Source organism: Erpetoichthys calabaricus, chromosome 13 (assembly GCF_900747795.2).
Source record: "Erpetoichthys calabaricus chromosome 13, fErpCal1.3, whole genome shotgun sequence".
NCBI classification, from domain to species: domain Eukaryota; kingdom Metazoa; phylum Chordata; class Cladistia; order Polypteriformes; family Polypteridae; genus Erpetoichthys; species Erpetoichthys calabaricus.
The window spans coordinates 67,600,369-67,619,404 of record NC_041406.2 but is presented as its reverse complement, the minus strand read 5'-3'; the positions used below and the strand labels follow the sequence as shown (position 1 = coordinate 67,619,404).

Sequence of the window (19,036 nt, the reverse complement as noted above, 5' to 3'; positions counted from 1 at the left end):
TGGCCACAATATAATTTTTTCTAATGATCTAATTACTAAAGCTAAACCTCCCCAACCCTCTTTGATATAAATATTAAAAAAAAAACTTTTATGCTTCTTTAAATGTGGGTAATTTCATATACTTACATACTAGTAATACCTCCATTTTGAAAACCCCTTGAGCATATCTTAACTCTAAATACTTCAAATACTAGAACTTTGTATTATTGCCTTTGTATCAGTCAATTTTTCAATCCATTTTTATTTTGTTAATGTAAATATAGCAACACCTTGTTTGTCACAAACACATGCACACTCACTAGTGAAATCTAATGTTGCCTGTTAATCATATTGAGTGCATTTGGAGGATTTAAAAACAAAACTTTCAATAAAAGGGGAGAGATAAAAATCATGTGTTGTAGAAGAAAAAAACCATCCAGCATGTCACTGTGCATTCTATTTTGGATAGGAAAGTTCAAATTAATGTGAAGAACTAGAAGAGATATTTTTTCATTGCTGAGGTCTTTGTGGACGTTTTTAGTAACAAGTATATGCCTTGAATGGACACTTTTTAGATCTTATTGCCTAATAGTGATTGGAACTGCCATTTGCCATCAATAAAGCCTTATTTTGTGAGGGGTGTTCAATTATAAACAGGAATTTTCATGCTCTGTTCTTATAAATAGTACAAGATAGACCTGACTCATTGGACAAACTCACGCATACATGGAGTTGTCGTTAGTAGTGCTAACTTCTCTTTCCTCCCGTCCTGTCCGTTGTAATCAACATGTCCAAGCAGGAGGTACACAGTAGTATTGCGCAGCGCATTATTATTCAATTTTTGACAAATGAAGGAGTCATTCCATCTCAGATTTATTTGAGACTTAAAAACAGTTTGGAGATGAGTGGCTGTCTCTCTCAGTCTAGACAGCATTAACCTGAATTTATCATCCTGTTCCAGGAACCGTTGCTGGATTTTCATAGCAGTTTGGCTTGCTGAAAGACAGAATTTAAACATGCGTAGCTACTATGAACAGGAGGAACTGATGAGCTTTAATGTTAATATTTCCTCTGGTTTATAAAGGTTGCTGTACTTTTATTAGAAGATCCAACGTGTGCCATGAAAACAAACTCTAAACTTTTACCTTACCTCAACTAGCCTCTATTATTGAGAATCAGAAAGATGAATTCAGAAACATTTTGAGGTTTTGCCCCATGCTTCTGTTTGATTAGTGTGAAACAACAGGAGAGAGATCAGCCAGATGAAGTAATATGTTACAAGATTTCCAGTGTCACTCCAACCACACCTCTTTGTTGTACAGTTTGGATTGTCACGAAATGCCTCCTTCACCATTACAATTATACTTAACCGTTAGTTGACTAACTGTAGCTTGTCTTTTACTCTGCATAAACTGAACCACTGTCACTCAGCCCTACATTAACATTCTGTTTCCCAACACAGAACTAGTGCTTGCTGGACATCTTTGAGTTATGGCCTATTCAAGATACTTCCATGAAATGACTGTGTAATAAAATCTCAGGAGTTTTGCTGTTCCTTATACTTTCTGTTTTAATGTCCTTAAATTCTTTCTTCCTCTGGAGACGGCACATATAGTACATGCAGGATCTGTTCATACTGGCCTGCTTGCTTTTACTAACACTGTGTGCACCAATGAAGCTATCAGTGACTGAACAGTCAAATGCATGCAGGGCTCCGAGATATCAAATAAATTGGTCTCTGAGTGTGTTGTGAGTCATTAGCTACAAAACAAGTTCACCAAGAGAGCAGCAGCAACAAGTACTCTCTGAAAGAAGCAAGCAGTAGGCCGTAATTCAAATCAGATGCTTAAGACTTTATTACTGTATCTACTATAAATCATACCCTACCTTCCTTAGTTCCTGCCCAATAAATCCAGGCTTTGAGATTGAATTCCTTCATGTTTCCTTTTATAGGTAAAATAATCTTTTGTACTTGATAAAGTAAACCTGCAGCTGCTAAAACAATACTTGCTGATTGCTAAACAGAAATTATTTATTTGCAGATGTCCTTGGAAACTCTAGTGTCGCTCATACAAACAGGGGACCTTGCAGCTGGTAAGGGTTTTAATCTTTTATCTTTTTTCAAAAGTTAAGTACTCATGCCATGTCCGTGGTTGGAATCTGCCTTGTGCCCAGGGCCATCACAATAGACTCCAGTTTCCACCAGCATTATGATGATGATTCATTTGGTTTATGTCTTATCAACGATCTTTAGCCATTTCTTCTCAGTATTAACACGTTGCTGTGATTCTGTGTAAAATTTTGCACTATACTTGGCAGAACTACTGTATAAAATATTTTTACATTACCATAATATGTTTTCATTTGCCAATGCTGGCTGAAAATGTTTATTTAACATTAAGGGAACACGTCACAAGTCAAATCATCAAGGAGCAAGCCCCACAGCCCTCTTCAAGAACCTTATTTTGTCTACTTATCTCATTTGTTTGTTACTACACGGAGCTTGGGAAGATTGGTGAGGAAGTTGATTGATCAATAAACTTAGTCTTACCTCATCCATCACAGTTTTGCATAATACTTGCAAATCTGCAGCTGCTACACTAACACATTAGTCGCATGATCACCTCTACTCTTACAAATAAACACACCTCCACATCGTACTGCTTAGGGTAAGCTATTCTTTTTATCAAGGAAGACATGACCGTAGATTTAGAGGTGTTAGTTCATGCTCCAGTTGTGTCCCAATTACCCCCAGACCCCTTCAATATGTTCTGGAAATCACAGACGTAACATTCAATTCCCTAACCTGGATACTTTCTAAGACATTAGATGCACCTTTCAGTAAAATGAAGATGAATGGAAAAGACACACTCTCTTCTGGAGCCCCTAACTGAATGAACTGAGATTAATCCCAGATATGCAAAAGCCACTGTTTTTTTCACAAATACAAATAACTACACTCCGGTCATTTCTGAATAGATATCTCTAGACCATGCATATAAAAATCTACACTGCAACTGTTAGTTCACATTACAATTATATTTACCCATCACAGATCTTCATTTTTACTTAAACTCCAGCTCTTCATCAAATTCAAAGTGGGATTCTTTTAAAGTCCAATTTTTTCCCCGTAACCAGATCCTTATTTTGCATTTACATGCTGCGGGAGCATTTGGTTTACTGTTTATGTCCCAAGAAAGTGAAGTTTGCCCTCTTACTGGTAAAAATTCTGATTACTGAAATTCATGCTTACAAATACAGGCTGCGTATTTATTCATGATTTTGTTACTGGAAGATAGGCTGTGGCATCTCTGCACTTAGAGTTTGTAGGGGCTCAACCCCACCTATTCTTTCCAGAGCCTGAAAAGAGGGAAAACAGTGGAAAATGAGACAAGGTCAAGATCAGAAAAAGGGTTGTTACGACAAAGACAACCAGAAAACCAAACACCAAAACCAGAATTGTAATTAAACATGTAGTCAAAAGGTAGTTTTTACACCAGAGAAACAAACATAAATGCAAGAATCAAACTTTTGTTTTTAGTTATTAAAGGTTATCCAAATAACAGAGAGTGATGCACAAAATGTGTCCTAGAAACTAACCCCACAAAATGCCGGAACCCATAAAAGAAACAAAATGGCAGCGTGAAATAACAATGGCAAAATAATCATAAAGATTAAGTTTTTCCCATATGAAGAAAACAATTATTAAACCCAACTAGAGATGTTCCGTAAGACATGAAACTAGTATTCCCATAAATAATTTCCACTAAGAACATTGCAATATCAAGAAAATAATTTTAAAAAATGTCAGTTCACAGCAACATTAGCAATGTTGCCTCTCAGCTCCATGGTCCTGGTTTCATACATTCTACTCTCCACCTGGATGGCTTTGTGTCCCAGATTCCAAAGACAAGTGTTGTGGAGAATGAACTCGCTCTAGCATTAAACAAACACCCAGAGTCTCAGGATGGGCAAGCAGGATTGCAAAGATGTGCAAAAGCTGTCTCAGTTCAATGAAGTGAGCACTGGTAGTTTTCCGCTACCTCGTTTTATTACAATTTCTTTTCATAAGATTACCTCACTCTGTATATTTTTCTTATCATTGTCTAATGCTTAATAAACATCGAAAGTGTCTAATGGATATAATTGCCCCATTATCGGCCGCCATTACCTCGACCCAAAAGGCATATCAGTCACCTGGCCAGAGGAGTGACCCCATCTTTTATTTACCTGTCACATTCTTACCATCTGACTTGTGAATTTTTCTTGTGCTTAATAAGCACAAACAATTTCCTAAATGGCATGATTATGTTTCCACCTGGCACGGTGGCGCAGTGGTAGTGCTGCTGCCTCGCAGTTAGGAGACCTGGGTTCGCTTCCTGGGTCCTCCCTGCATGAAGTTTGCATGTTCTCTCCATGTCTGCATGGGTTTCCTCCCACAGTCCAAAGACATGCAGGTTAAATGCATTGGCGATCCTAAATTGTCCTGTATGTGGGCTGGCGCCCTGCCTTGTGCCCTATGTTGGCTGGGATTGGCTCCAGCAGACCCCCGTGACCCTGTAGTTAGGATATAGCATAATGGATGGACATTTCTACCATTATCTTATGACGTAAGAAATATATTGCTGCCTTCTGGTCACAGGAGTGTCAATCACTAATTTACTTTGTTAATTCCAAAACCTCACTTTTGAAAATATTGTCGGCCTTCCAGATTACTTTATAGAAATGGTATGGAGATTAACCTTTGATATTTAACTCTTACACTGCCTAATCGATTGCACGCTTTACATTCTGAAGTTACCTGTTGCCATAATTTTTTAATTTCTATACATGTAGGTTACGTTAACTGACAACACTAAACTGACTCAGTTCTAAAACTGTGCATAGGTGTGTATCTGTGACTGGTGTACTGTCCATGGGATTACATTCTGCCTACTGCTTTGTTCCTTTTGGATTCTTGACACATGAGCTTTAGCCTGTTTTTATGGATTTTGATATTTGTCTTTTCATTTTGAGATATCTTGGCCTGTAACATTCTCTGTCTATATTTCTAGGATTTGTAGATTGCAGACTTCGATAATAAACAACTATTGTTTCTCGCAATGTGCCAAGCTTGTTTGGGCACTTTCTTTTTCATCTTCTTCATAGCATGGCTTCATCATCTTCTTCTTCTCCTTCTTCTTCTCATTCATTGAGATTGTTACTGAAATAGCATGGTGAGACTGTAACCATCCCTATATGAATGGTTGGACAGCACTCATCAGAGCACAGTTCTGACAAAAGCAGTGTTATAGTAATTTGGGATCTTGTTGCAATATAATGTCTTTCACATTTTTGCAGTGCTCTGTGTCTCTTAAAGAAGACATATTTTAAGAAAATCCACAAAGAAATTATGAAGAGTTAGGGCGCTGTTAATGACAAAACAAAAAAAAAAGAATGTTCGGATCATTTTGTTAAAAGTCAGTCAACAATCAGACTGCCCTAAGATGGTGGTGGATCCCCTTAAGAGAAAGCCAGAGCAGAAGGGGTTTGTGACCAGGAAGTGACATAACTGGTGTTGCCGGTCATCAGATCTGTCAATGAGAAAGTAGGAGAAGCATTAGGCAACAGCACCAACCCTCAGTTTGGGGTGGAATTACAATTTGATGAGCCCATAAGTTGTCTCCCAATCTATATTACTAAATGAAGGTTGTATATATGCACGGATGCCAGACGCACCAAAAGCGCACGCACGTGCACTGCGTCTCAGTACCCCAGAGTCAAACCTAGCGGCTTCCCAGAGTCATTAGGTGGCGCCCAAACAACACAACATGACCTATAAACTAAACTTGAGGTAAAGCGTGCACGCCAGGTTGTATATATGCACAGAGGCCACAAGCAAGCCGTACACAGTACAACCTCCGCCCGAACGCGACCGCGCACACCACCGCATATACCTCCTTTGTTTAGTAATATAGCCCTCCAAGCCCGAATCTGCCGCCATGGTCACTTCAGCACGCGAATCCGCCGCCGTCAGGAAACGACTTCCAGCTAACGACACAGCCATAGAAAAACAAATACAAGACTGCATGGATAAAAACAATGAACGAAGGCGCCTACAACCCACTTCTGAAACACCAGAACCAAATGAGTCACGGCTCCAAAAAAAACCGCTTCAGTACAAATATATTTATTTAATTAAATGAAAACTTTCCCAGGACGCACCCACCCTCCATGATTTTTCTTCCCTCCAAATATTGGAGGGAACAGAAAGTGATTGCCACTCTTAGATTTGCGATTCTTTCGAGAATTGCGGGTTTGCTGGTTTCATATAATTAGAATACAGCACTGAACACATACAAACTTATATGTGCAATATTCAGTTTACAATCTTGTTTGCTTTAGGAAAGCAAGCCCTTTACCTGAAATGTAATGTTTATTGATTGATATCTAGGAATAAAATGGCTTTTCATTTCTTTATTTCTGGTGTTGATTGTTCACCCAAGCAAACACCTTAAGTTTAAGGTTCACTGTTGCATGAAAACATTCCAGTATTGTTTATCATACATCATTTTACTGTCATTTTATCATGATGAATCACAACAGAAATGTTAAATCATTAATGGAATGGTTTGTCAAAGCCAAATAGAATATATCCAGCAATTGAGAAAACATGAAGGAACAGCAGATTATACCGTATTACATATCTGATGTTCCTGAAATGTGAGATTCATAAAAGTGAAAGAAATCATTTTATAAGTCACTTGCGTTGTGGTTATAAGGGAACTATTAATCATTTCTGAGATTATAATTGTATGCATGATGTGTGTCTTTTATATAAAGCATAATTATGGTATCTGTCTATTTGGTGGATAAAATATGAAAACAGTTTTTCAAATGTTATTTTCATATCATAGATTTTTAAGAGGGATTCTTTTGGACAAGTAAATGTTAATGGGGTTATACTTGTATTTTCAGCTGTTGTACCGGACAGCATGACTTTATCAAAAGTAACTTAAAGGAGTGCTATTGTCGGGTGCTATTAAAAGGCACAATGAGATGCTTACCAGTGCAATTTTACGTTTAAATGGCACTCTGAGGCAGCAGCTTACATGAACTGTGGCAACCAGATGGAGAAGGCAGTGGTTTCCATAAACAACATGAAGCAAACGGCCAGGCTACTTATATCCATCTGCCAAATAAGAAGCTGGTATTTTAATGGCTCAGGAGTGCTTTCGTTACCACAGATTAGTCCTTTAAGCGTGTTTAAAAGGTTGGGCAAGGGCTGCCAATTACTGCATGGCCATTTGGGAGATTGTACTGCCCACAAGGCATCAGTTTGCCCACAATGTGGTTAGTTTCTGATTTCAGGTCAGCAACGCCCCAATTCATTAAGCTGCACACACAAAAAAAAGAGTTCACTGAGTAATAAAATATTGAATTTCTTACATGCCTCTTGCAAGAGGAAATTTACTGGTTTCTATTGAACCAGAACCATAAATATCTATCCACCCATCAATTTTCTGAACTTTATTATAGGGTTATTTAGAAGCAGAATGTAACATGGACGTGTCTGAAGCAGTGCAGCTACCAGTCCTGGACTTTATGCCAGTTTATTGTAGGACATGCTTATGAACACCACCACACTATCTTTCAATCTGTCTATCTAATATTTAGTCAAGCTTTGTGAAACAGTTTATCTAGGATTGCAGAGGGTCTGTAAAGGTCGTTGAACAGACTACATTTGGTGTTGCAGAATTACCCACACAGAGAAGAGTGCTGACAACATGCTGCTGGCGACATTCTAACCTAACATAACAGAGCGTGGTGATATGCTGCAATTTGGACAGATATGGAAGTGTAAGGATTCCACTGTGTTCTGTAAACATGACAGTACTACTACTAATATTTGATCACACTGGAATAGTTTAGAACAGTACATTAGATTTATTCTTCCATCTTTGGAATGTGCATGCAAATCCATGCAAATACAGAGCAGCATGCAAACTTCACATTGGAACTGAACATAACGCATTGTTGTTCACATACAGCACACATCTTAATACATAAAGCGCCTGCCTCCTCACTCACTCACTCATGTCCATCCGAAGCCGAATGCGCAGTTGCCTTCTGCGCAGCTGCCCGAAAAACCTTACAAGACTGACATCCAACCCCAACATCGCGGCAGGCGGTGATTTACGGCGACAAAAATTCAAAGAGAAAGGCGACTTCAATTAAAGCTCTAGAGGCCTGAAAGGCGATTTTGACTACAGCTCGAGGCCTAATTACGCATTCTGATTCAATTACGCATTCATTCAATACACCTATATCAGGTTTGTGGTGCTTATACTTATTACTATTCCATATTGTACTGGAACATTCATCATTCAATATTATACTATAGGCCTGGAAAATTCATCAACTAACAGTACAAGCCTGTACAGTAATGAGTAAAGCGGACTACAATCATTATAAAACAACTTCTTCGTTACTTATCATTTGTTCTTCATACACTGCTGACACAAACTCGTGCCCGTTTCATCTTACGTTGTCGAAACGGGCTCTTTGTCTAGTCTAACAATATTTTGTATTATTATTGATTGGGAAACACTTAAGTTTAGGTACTGTAAAAATGCATCTATTACTCATTTACTGATATGAAAAAAGACTTTAAAAAACACTACATAACACTTACAAAGCATCAATAGATTGCTTATTCATCTCTGCACCTCGCTCTTAGTGACCTACTAACAAAACTTTTCTTTGGAGTGGTCGGAGATGGCTTAACTTATATACATTTCTATTGATATTCCAGATTTAGTATATGACCTGAGAATCCTTCACATAAACAAGTAATTTTTGCCATGATGTCAATACTCCACACTGTACAAAGAGGAATAACCAATGCACTGGTGTTTTACGGGTGTTATGAAGACCAAACGAAGCCTTTGCTAAAGTCTTGCAGCATAAGAGTAAATGACTAATAGATGCATTTCTGCAGTACCTAAACTAAAGTGTTACCTATTATTAAATAAGGTAATAAATTAGATTTTTACATGAAGTGGAATAAGCATTGCATTCCATTAAGCAGCAGATCAGTTTTCATTGCAGCTATTCCAATTTTGAATTTCATCGCACAATGTAAGATAAAAGGGTGTGATGTTTGTAAGATGGGAAAGCCTGCTTTCATCAAATTCATTATCTTAATGCGTCTATTGCTATTGTGTATACAGTATGTGATCATTTAAAGACACAATTAATACTCTTGATTGTGAATTACTCAAACTCATATGTTCCAGATTTGCCACTAACAGTGTATAGGAACAAATACCTGTAAATTAGTCAACATTGTTTATAGTTAAAAGAAACAATTACATTTTTCTCTTTTTGTAATACTTAATATTAGTGCAAGAAGAACACTAATATGTGTAGTGTAGTGTAGTGGTGAAGGCTTTGGGCTTCAAGCCCTGAGGTTGTGGGTTCAAATCCCACCACTGATACTGTGTGACCCTGAGCAAGTCACTTGATCTGCCTGGGCTCCAATTGGAAATCCACAATTAATATAACCAATTGTATCATAAATGTTGTAAGCAAGAGTGGAGTTGTGGGGTGACGGCTGTGCAACTAAGGGGCCCTACTTTTGAGGTTTGCATGTCCCGTTCGAGCGGATTTGTCAAGTTATATTCTCCAGTATAGATCAACCATGTCTCAAGACAGCATTTGAGGTCTGGCGATCCTATCTATAGAAAAAGACATTGCATACAGATTACACTATGAAGATGTCATCAATGACTTTTCCAATCAGAAGGCAAGAAAAGTGGATTTCCGTCTCTGAACCTGGAAACTGGTAAGAGATTTCATGATGATACCTCTACATTAATTTCACACTTCCTGTCGAAACACTGAAATTCACATTTTATTTGTAGGTCATAAACATGTCCGAATGTTTATGCACAAAAACATACATCGCTAATGATAACCGGCTGACATAACATCAACCTGAGTTATGACTATGACATCCTGCAAATCAAGACTCTGAGTATACTTGCAATTTGGGTACTTTTCTAGAAGAGTCGCTGCTAATTTCCATATGACACCACATTGCGTTTTGCACAGTCATGGTAGTGTAATGAATTATGAATTGCAATTTTTAATAGATTATATTCTTATATTTTGATAAAGTCCGCGTGTTATCTTGCAAAAATTTAGCTGAATACTGTAATGAGAAAATCCGGTGTATGTTAACATTATTTTTTATTAAATTCGCACACAAGTTTAAACAGTCCACACATACCGGTAACACCGTTTGACATAACAGGCCCCGCGCTGGGTTGGTCAGCCTTAGGCCCCGCACACCCCTAAGACCGCCTCTGGTTGTAAGTCACTTTGGATAAAGGACTCAGCCAAATAAACAATAATAATTGCACTGATTATATCAAAATCAAATACATCAGCTAAATAAATAAATGTAATATAATGAGCAAGTCACTTCACTTACTTGTATTTCAACCGGAAATACAAAAGGAATGTAACCAATCATAACTTAAATGTTATAAGTCACCTTGGATAAAGGCGTCAACTGAATAAGTAAGAAACACAATTTACAAAATATCACATCTTTAGATCATTAAATTAAACAGTTTAGGCTTGTTCCACCTAAAATTAGTTTATTTCTGGGCACACATAAAAGGTTAATTTTCCTTCAACGAAACCTGTTCGTAAAATGACCAGATTTACTTTACAATAATTTGAGGAGATTTCTGTCTTCTTTTATTGAAAACCAGTCGCTTTCAATGACAGGTTTTCTTGTTTAATTTTCGGCAACTATTAAATCAGAGGGATTTTAGGGTGTTATAAGTCGATGAAAACAGCAGTTTCTCCAAATCCATTAATCAATAAAAACTATTAAAACATATGCATCAAAAGAGCTTTAAGTTCCCATATTAAATTAATAAAATATCAAACAACCCCAGTCACTAAGTGTTTATGTATGATAAGAATTTTTCAAACTTTCTGGCTCATGGGAAACCACTATTTACTGAACCATTCATCAAACACTGCCAGCTGAGATCTGGGAAGATTGGTGGTTTTTAAAAAAAGCAACTATTCGGAGAAAGGTTGCAAGAAAACTAAATCTACTTAGCTTTAAAATATAAACAGCTCAGAATCACTGTTGATGTATGGTATGTACTGAAAGTTTATTTTAGTGGCCTGTCATTAAAACAGCCAGGAGACCTTTGAAACCATGTGCCAGCAATTTCTCCTTTGTGGTCTTTCTTAAGGTTTTGCAAATGACCCATTTCTCTTCAACATTTCAGTGTTTCCACTGGGTAATCCTATTTGTCAAACTGACCTCAGGCTCTATGTATACGCTTTTGATACCTAGCTGTGGAAAATCAGTCCAAGGTACATCTTTTCAGTATGTCAGTCGTCGTGTTAATTTTGGATTAATTTGCTCAGTTCTGCACCATTGCTACTTTCTCTTAGATGCTCTTTCTGTGTGCAGTACTAATTGACTCCCACTGCTGGAAAAGCTTTTGCTAAAGTTCTTGTTGTAGGTATGAAGTATAATAACCTCATTAGTCTTTCTGTCTGTTACACAATCTCTTCAATTCACTCACAAAGCCCTGAAATCAAACAATCCAGGTATTTCAATTTACATTGTATACCCTGCATATACAGTACATGGTTAACACCTTAAAATACTCAGTGTTAGCGGAGCTATCACCCTTTGTCTATTTGCAAGGTAATCTAGCAACCCTTTTCTTGCCTCAGCAAGAGGGGCTCATCTCCATAATCCAGGTCTGGATAAGAAGCTTAATAAAGTCAATATGTGTGTTATATAGAAAATTATCTGTGGCACATTTATTAAACAATGAGATACTTACCATACTGACATTTATTGTAATCTCCTTTCTAACCATGAAAAGGAAGAAAATTTCTAAAGAGCTCTTTAAAGTAACAAGATAAAGCAAATTGTAGTCTATCAACCCAGTTGATGTCAAAATATCCATCAAGATCTTATTTGATTGTCCAAGAACGGTTACAAATGTGATGATTGTTGTGCTGATCTGTGGTTCTTTTGCTGTAGCATTCGATAATCAAATGCTCTTTCCAAATTTAAGGACCGACTCACCATCCAATCAATCAGTATATACAAAAATACAACTGGAGTTTTTACCAAGCACATACATATGAAAAAACTTAATTGCTGTTTTCCTTTCTTATTTTGTCAGTAAAAAAATCTTTCTATCGGTTTACTAGAAATTATTCTTTTTTCTATTAATTCTCTGGTCTAAAGTGTTTCACCCATATATCCTTCACTTTCACATCTCATGGTGTGCAATTTTTTTTCAAGCGCATCTTCCTTCTATCTAATACATATACTGTACACTCCAATAACAATCAATGAACCACTGAAGGACCTGCAAAAGAAGCACAGGGTGACAACTTAGCAAAAGTGGTAAGGGGTACTGTCTGACAGACTCTGAAATGTCGGTTTGAACCTGCCAGCGTAGAGTTTGCATGTTTTCCAAATGTTAATTTTACTTATAATCCAGATTCTCCACTTGCCTCTCACATCACAAAGAGACACATTTTAGGAAAATGTGCATTTCCTCTGTGGGAGCAACTGTGAATTTATACATGACAGCGCATTGTGATATATTGACACTAAATCAAGTCTTTTTCCTGCCTTATATCCATTGTTGCCCCTAGCCAAACTGGTGCTCTAAGCAGAATCTTTTCTGGCCCCCCAACTTGCCCCATCCCTGAATCCACTTCATTAGTACAGTATTTATTATAAGAGATTTAATTTGAAAAATACATATATAAATAAAAAATAAATAAGCAAAGGTGATGATAGCCAAGCCACTTGTACATTGTTGTGCCATGGGTAACCTCAAGCATGTGACTAGGTGGGTTGCTGCAATTTGGTGAACAACCCATAGATTTGGACTTTATTGTTATACTAGGGGGTTCGCCCCCTGCTCACTTTGCTCGCCAACCCCCCTGGCCTGCACTATGCGCCAGCCACTTCTCATCTCTGCTGCTGCTTGCTGCTGTGCCACGTGATGTGCATCTCACGTGGCTCTTTGAACATTTAAAAATCTGTACAACAGTTGTCCTTTTGTCTCACTGCCTTGTCTCTACAATGTTCTACTTTGTCATCTACTCTTTGTCTTTTATTTCCGGCTCCAGGTGTGGTTAAATCTCTTGGCACAAAGTCTCGTCTCATGGGACGTGAGTTCTTGATATTTTTTAGTTTATAATTTAAAAACGGAACAAGAATCTGAACATTTAACAACATCACATTAAAGTTCGATAAATTCGGGAAAGAATGATACCAAACATATATATGTAGGTTTTAAAATCTCCCCGATTTAAAACGTGATAAAAAACGTCATATAAAATCGTTGCACAAAATCGTTGCACTTTTAGGCTTAGGATTTTATATAGAGAGAGTAGATAATGGCAATGGTATACAAATTGATTTGTTTCTTTTATAAATGAATTCCTAATTAGTGATAATAATACAGTGTAACAATGTGTTATTACTCTTTGTTAATGGATACAGCCAACAGTTGTCACTTGTGACATGTGATACAATAACAACAAAATCAATTTTAATACTACTACCACTATTACTAATAATAATAAAAATAATAATTTAAAATACAACTACTACTATTAATATGTAAAATGCCACTACTACTAATAATAATAAAATAAAAACTACTAGTAATATATAAAATACTAATAATACTACTACTGAACATGCTTAATAAACTTATTTATTGCAGTAAATACAGGGTCAAAATGAAGCTGAAAATGTAGATATTTTTAAAATGAACATGTGAATGTATCACCTACACTTATGAATGTATCTAAACTTCATTCTGTGCTTCCAATGACAGCAGACGACAATAAGGCATTAAGTAAATCAGTAAAGTTACCTACCAATAAAATGAGCCAACAGTTGAACTTTTTTTATGGCAAAGTTGCTTGCTCGGTGCTTTCCCACAATTCAGCCAATAGCTAACTAGAAAGCAAGAGAGCCTCTTGTGTGAGTTGGTGAAATTTACAAACGTGTCCTCAATGCAACAACGCTCAGAGCTCTTTATAAGTCGATTAATGTTAGCGGCCTTTGACAATGTGTGTAGATCCTGAGGTCTATATAGTGATAAGTAATCCACAACCAATTGTCAGTTAGGTACTGAAACATCAGATAATATCTGTTAAACACTCCATATCAAAACGATTATATGTGATTCTACTCAAATTACTCCAGTAAACATCTAGCTTTAGTGTAGTGAAAACTGAATGCTAGCTAGCCTATAGAAATTTGGACACATTTAGGTTCCTAAGCACAACTGCAAATGCAGCAGAAGCTGCTTTTTCATGATTTTGTTTTTTCTTTTGTTTTTTTCTTTCCTGCTCTCCTGACCTGTGTTGACTTGAAGCCATCTCTCTGCTTGTTAAAAGAGAATTATCACAACAGATGATTTAATTTGACGATTCATGAAACAGTAATATCCCCAATAGAGTCAAGCCGTGGACCTCCAGAGTTCCGCTCCATTGGAGAGGTTGTCGCTTTACACTATACTTCAGTGATGTTACGCGACATGTCTAGTTACACTCTGGTTAAGATTAGGGTTGTAGGAGAAGTAATCTCACTTAAGTCAAGTAAACCAAATAACAAAAAATATGCAATCCAATTGGCTGTCCCGCGAAGTTCCTGAATCTTGGAGGTCTGCAGATCCTCCAATGGATTTCCTCACATTGGTCCTCTGATCATGGGCCCCACATACAGTGCATGATTTGCATATAAGAAAGGGCAGCTCTGCTTATATCTGATGTTGTCTGGTGTGACCACCAAGGACCCTAAATCCAACACACAAATGGGACATAATTCCCGAAACAAATAGCAGGTTTTTTAACAGAAATACCTTGTACAAAGGTTTCAAAAGTGACATAAACTAAATACGGTTCTTCTGTCCTTCCACACTCCTAGTAAGCTTTGTCTTCTTCCACCAAATCTGACTCACCTGAATGAGGTCTTGTGGTCTCTTTTGTCTAGGACCCCGGAATACTTCCGAAGCTAAGGCATAACTCAATGGAAGTACTTCTGGGCCAATAGGAAGTCCCAAAAAGTAGTCACTGTGAATCCCATCAACTCCCGCTGGTGGACGCATGCAACCCAACAGGGCTGCCCCACAGAACTACAGGTCCCAGCATGTCTTGCGGGCATCCATGTGGGAATCTTAACCCAGGGAGGCTTCCATCTAGCGCCTTGGAGGAGAAAATATTTATTAGTGTTCATCTCCCCTGGTTCTTCAATTGCACTGGCCTCCTGGCCGGGTAAGGATCCTTGTTTAGTCCTGGCCGGGATGCCTGTCCATGTGTGCCATCCATTATACTGGATAAACTCTGGCTCAAATCAGCCTTTCAGGGAAATAAATTAGATGAGGAAATGGCTAAATAAACTACCAAACAATACGTAAAAATGGAATTTGTTTCAACTTCAAAAATGAGTCTCTCTAGAAACCAAATTTGCATGCAACACTTAATTCAATACCCCTGTATATTTTACTCAAAAATGGACATGGAAGCATCTGATTCTTTTATTGTTTAACTCTAAGCTAAGGCAGCAGGTGAACATTTACAGTCCTACTGATCATTATTAGTTTAATACAATACATACCACATATACGATGAAGAAACACGTGGCAAGATCAATTGCAGTGGAAATTAATTTACTTATAGAGAAATTGCATTAATCTCCAAAAGGTGAATGCAACTTTTTTTTTTTTTTTTAAATTTTACAACTGATGGCCTAATTCATATTTTGTTTTTCTTGAAAGTTTCAGACATCTGTTTTCCTGTTTTGATAGAAATACAATTTAAAAAGGACACAAGAAACAAAGCAATAGAAAACAATCACTACAGAAATAAAATAGGATCAGTGATTTCAGCCATTGACCTCCTAACAATTTATTTATCCTAACAAATAAATAACTTAAACAAATAAGGAAATTAAGTAAATTAGGATTTTATAACAAGTACTGTAGATAAATATGCTTCTCTACAATATGCGTTCTTTGGACTGTTCAAGTATCTGTGTTTGACCAGCATCTTTTCATTATGTCTGCATTTTAACTTCAGTAGAAACCAATTTGGCAATCACTAGCACTACTGAAAAAGCATGAATTTCCTATAAGTTTTTAGAAAAAGGATACGTTGCTGTCTCCTCAAACCCGATGTCTGCAAGATATTCTCAGTTCCTCAGCATATTACTGTGCCAAGCTCAGTAACAGTGCCCTAAATTCTGGAGAACTTTGCACTCCAATTTTGCGTCTATGTTTTTTCAGCTGCTTGACTACACAGAAGCATCACTTTTCATCTGTTGTTTTCATCTGTCTGCCGTTTTTTTTTTCTTTAATCGCCCTGTTGGGCAGAGTAACCCCTCTGAATAGCTGTCAACAAAAACTGTGGCATGAACAGGTCCTATGAAATGCCAAGCAAAACAGCCTAAAATTACTTAATCACTGTGCCTACAGAGATAGCAGTACTGGATGCCTAGGCAGAAAATTGGATTTACCCCCCACACCGCCACCACCTTGAAAATAAAAAGGCCTGCAAAGTCTGAGACAGAAGCTTCTTTGAGGCTACTTCGAAATTTGGATTTTGTCCCTTGAAAATGGAAAGGTGCTCCTCAATCCAGCTGAGCAATGAAGCAAAACTTACCATGAACATTTATCCTCTTATGTCTGCATTCTTTGAGTTATGCTTGATATCAGTCAATGGAAAAGATCTTGTGTCTTAATCCTTATCTGCCTCACTGTTGGACACTGAAACTCTTTGCAAAGTCTCAGTTATTGGTACAATTGATTGCTACTGCTTATTTTTCAGAGGTCTTTGAATGCCTTTTATGAGCCATTACTGATAAAATGTGTTCAAAGGTCCACTTTCTCAACAAATACTATGATTTATAATCCCTCGACTACTTCAGCAGCCATTTCTATTAGTAGCCTTTACATTAATATTTTTTTATTAAATTTTCAAAACAGTATCTCATTCTGTTACAAAATATTACAAGTTAACTACTGCAGTTACAAAGACAAATCAAACATGGTACATTTTTGGAATATACTGTGTATCAGGCATGTCAAACTCACTACCATTGGTGGGCCGCTTCGCTGCCATACGTGCGTCAGCGGGCCGCACTGTAACAAATACTATTATACTATTACACAAAGTTACTGTAGCTTTCTTTCCAATACTGAAAACTTTAAAAAATGTAACACTTAAAGTTTAAAGAAAAGCAATTTATTTCCATGCAGTCTCCATACAACAGTGTAGTATTAGAGTCTTAACCTCTTAGCTAGGTCCTTATTATATTACTAGGCTCACCCGCCTTTTAAGGCGACTGACTTTTATCCTCAATTTGTGTGCGCTCCATGTGTACATCAGGCATGTAAGTGTAGGGAATGAGAACATCAAAGTGCCCATTCATAACATCTCCTGAAAACCTACGTTTTTTTATCCCCTCGAGTGCCTGTCCAAACTTGGAGTGTAAGACTCCATAATAATATACTTGAAACTCATAGGGGAACAACTCTCCCGCTGCCATTAGCTCAGAAATGGTACCATACGTTTGAGACTTTGACATTTCAGTGAGATACTGAAGCTCATTTGTATAAGAGATTCCTGACGGCATCATTGTAAATGGCTGAAACCTTGACCAATTACTTAAAACATGTCGTACAATGTCAGCCCGAATCTGTACCGCTAAAGACGGAGTTTCATGCACTAAATAAGCTATAGATGAGAATAAGCAAGCACCATCTCTCCTGATATTTACTACGCGGTGAGGCATTTGTACTCCATCAAAATTAATTATTTCCAGAGACATAATTTTGTCTATTTTTCCAGCGCATCGCGCACAAAAGCAAGGGAACAAAGGGAGCACCAGAACTCTGCTCACATTGCGTCGCTTCGTACCGCAAGTAGTAAGTCTGTGATAAGCGGAATACCGCTACGCTTTGCACTCACGGGACGGAAGGATAATCCCGACCGCTTTTATATAGTGTCTTGATTGATGATTGATATTCATTATATTATATTCATTGCTTATATAGGAGCCTTACAGTGTGAGATTTATTTCTTTTGTCCCGACACTTGGCATCTCTTGTTAGTAACCAGTTCGTCAATATCAGGCTTGAAATCTTGTGCAGCTGCAACTTTTATGAGGGATGAAAGGTGCTCGACGGTAATTCTTGAGCGATGTGGGGTTTTGGTAGCTTTCATGAACAAAAACAATTGCTCACAAAGGTAAGTGCTTCCGAACATTGACAGTACTCTCGATGCCAACGTACGGATCTGCACATACGAGGGTGGCAGGTAAGCATACAAGCCTGGCACACCAACTTTGTTGTATTTTGCCTTCAGAATAGAATCTGACTGCACTTCAATCAATTCCATTTGGATATTCTCAGGCGCATTCTCAACGTTGTAAGAGAACAGCACAATGCCCTGTTTGTGTGAACTGAAATCATGAAAATGCTCACTGAATTCATTGCTCAGTAATTCAAGTTGGAAAACAAATCCTCCAAAAATCAAATTTTACTTTACTAAGTTTACTTCAAAGTTTATGTTGCAAAATAAGCCGATATGCAAAAAGCCACCTGACCTACAATAATTTTACAAAATCAAAATCACAAAAATATGTTAATAAACAACTCACCAACTTCTCACGTCCACTTCAGATCTTCAGCTGTAGTCTGCACTAACTGTTCATTACAATACTAGCACAAAATTACATGAAACTAGAGCAAAAAAACATGAAAATATGCGGGCTATTACTACTCGTGATGGTCAGTTCTGTCCAGTGGCCAGTCTCAGCAGCCCAGTCAGTAGTTATTTTAGCAGGGGCGGCTCTAGGCTTGTGGCGGCCCTGGGCAGAGAAAGAATCGGTGGCCCCTTCGCCTGGCAATGTCAATACGGTATCTTATGCACGGCGGATGGCAAAGTCCGTTGCGGACACTGCATAGCCGCCTCGTGCTCATGACACGCTTCT

General features: G+C 37.7%; 1 protein-coding gene across 1 annotated transcript in view; it reads left to right on the top strand.

Moving 5' to 3' along the window:
• The window catches only part of LOC114663759 (trichohyalin-like), a 247,472-nt gene that overhangs the window by 12,605 nt on the left and 215,831 nt on the right, over nucleotides 1–19,036 (top strand). The window contains exon 3 of the mRNA XM_051935916.1: nucleotides 2,022–2,073. Within this exon, the coding sequence (XP_051791876.1) occupies nucleotides 2,022–2,073 (52 nt within the window). The remainder of the gene's footprint in view (nucleotides 1–2,021; nucleotides 2,074–19,036) is intronic.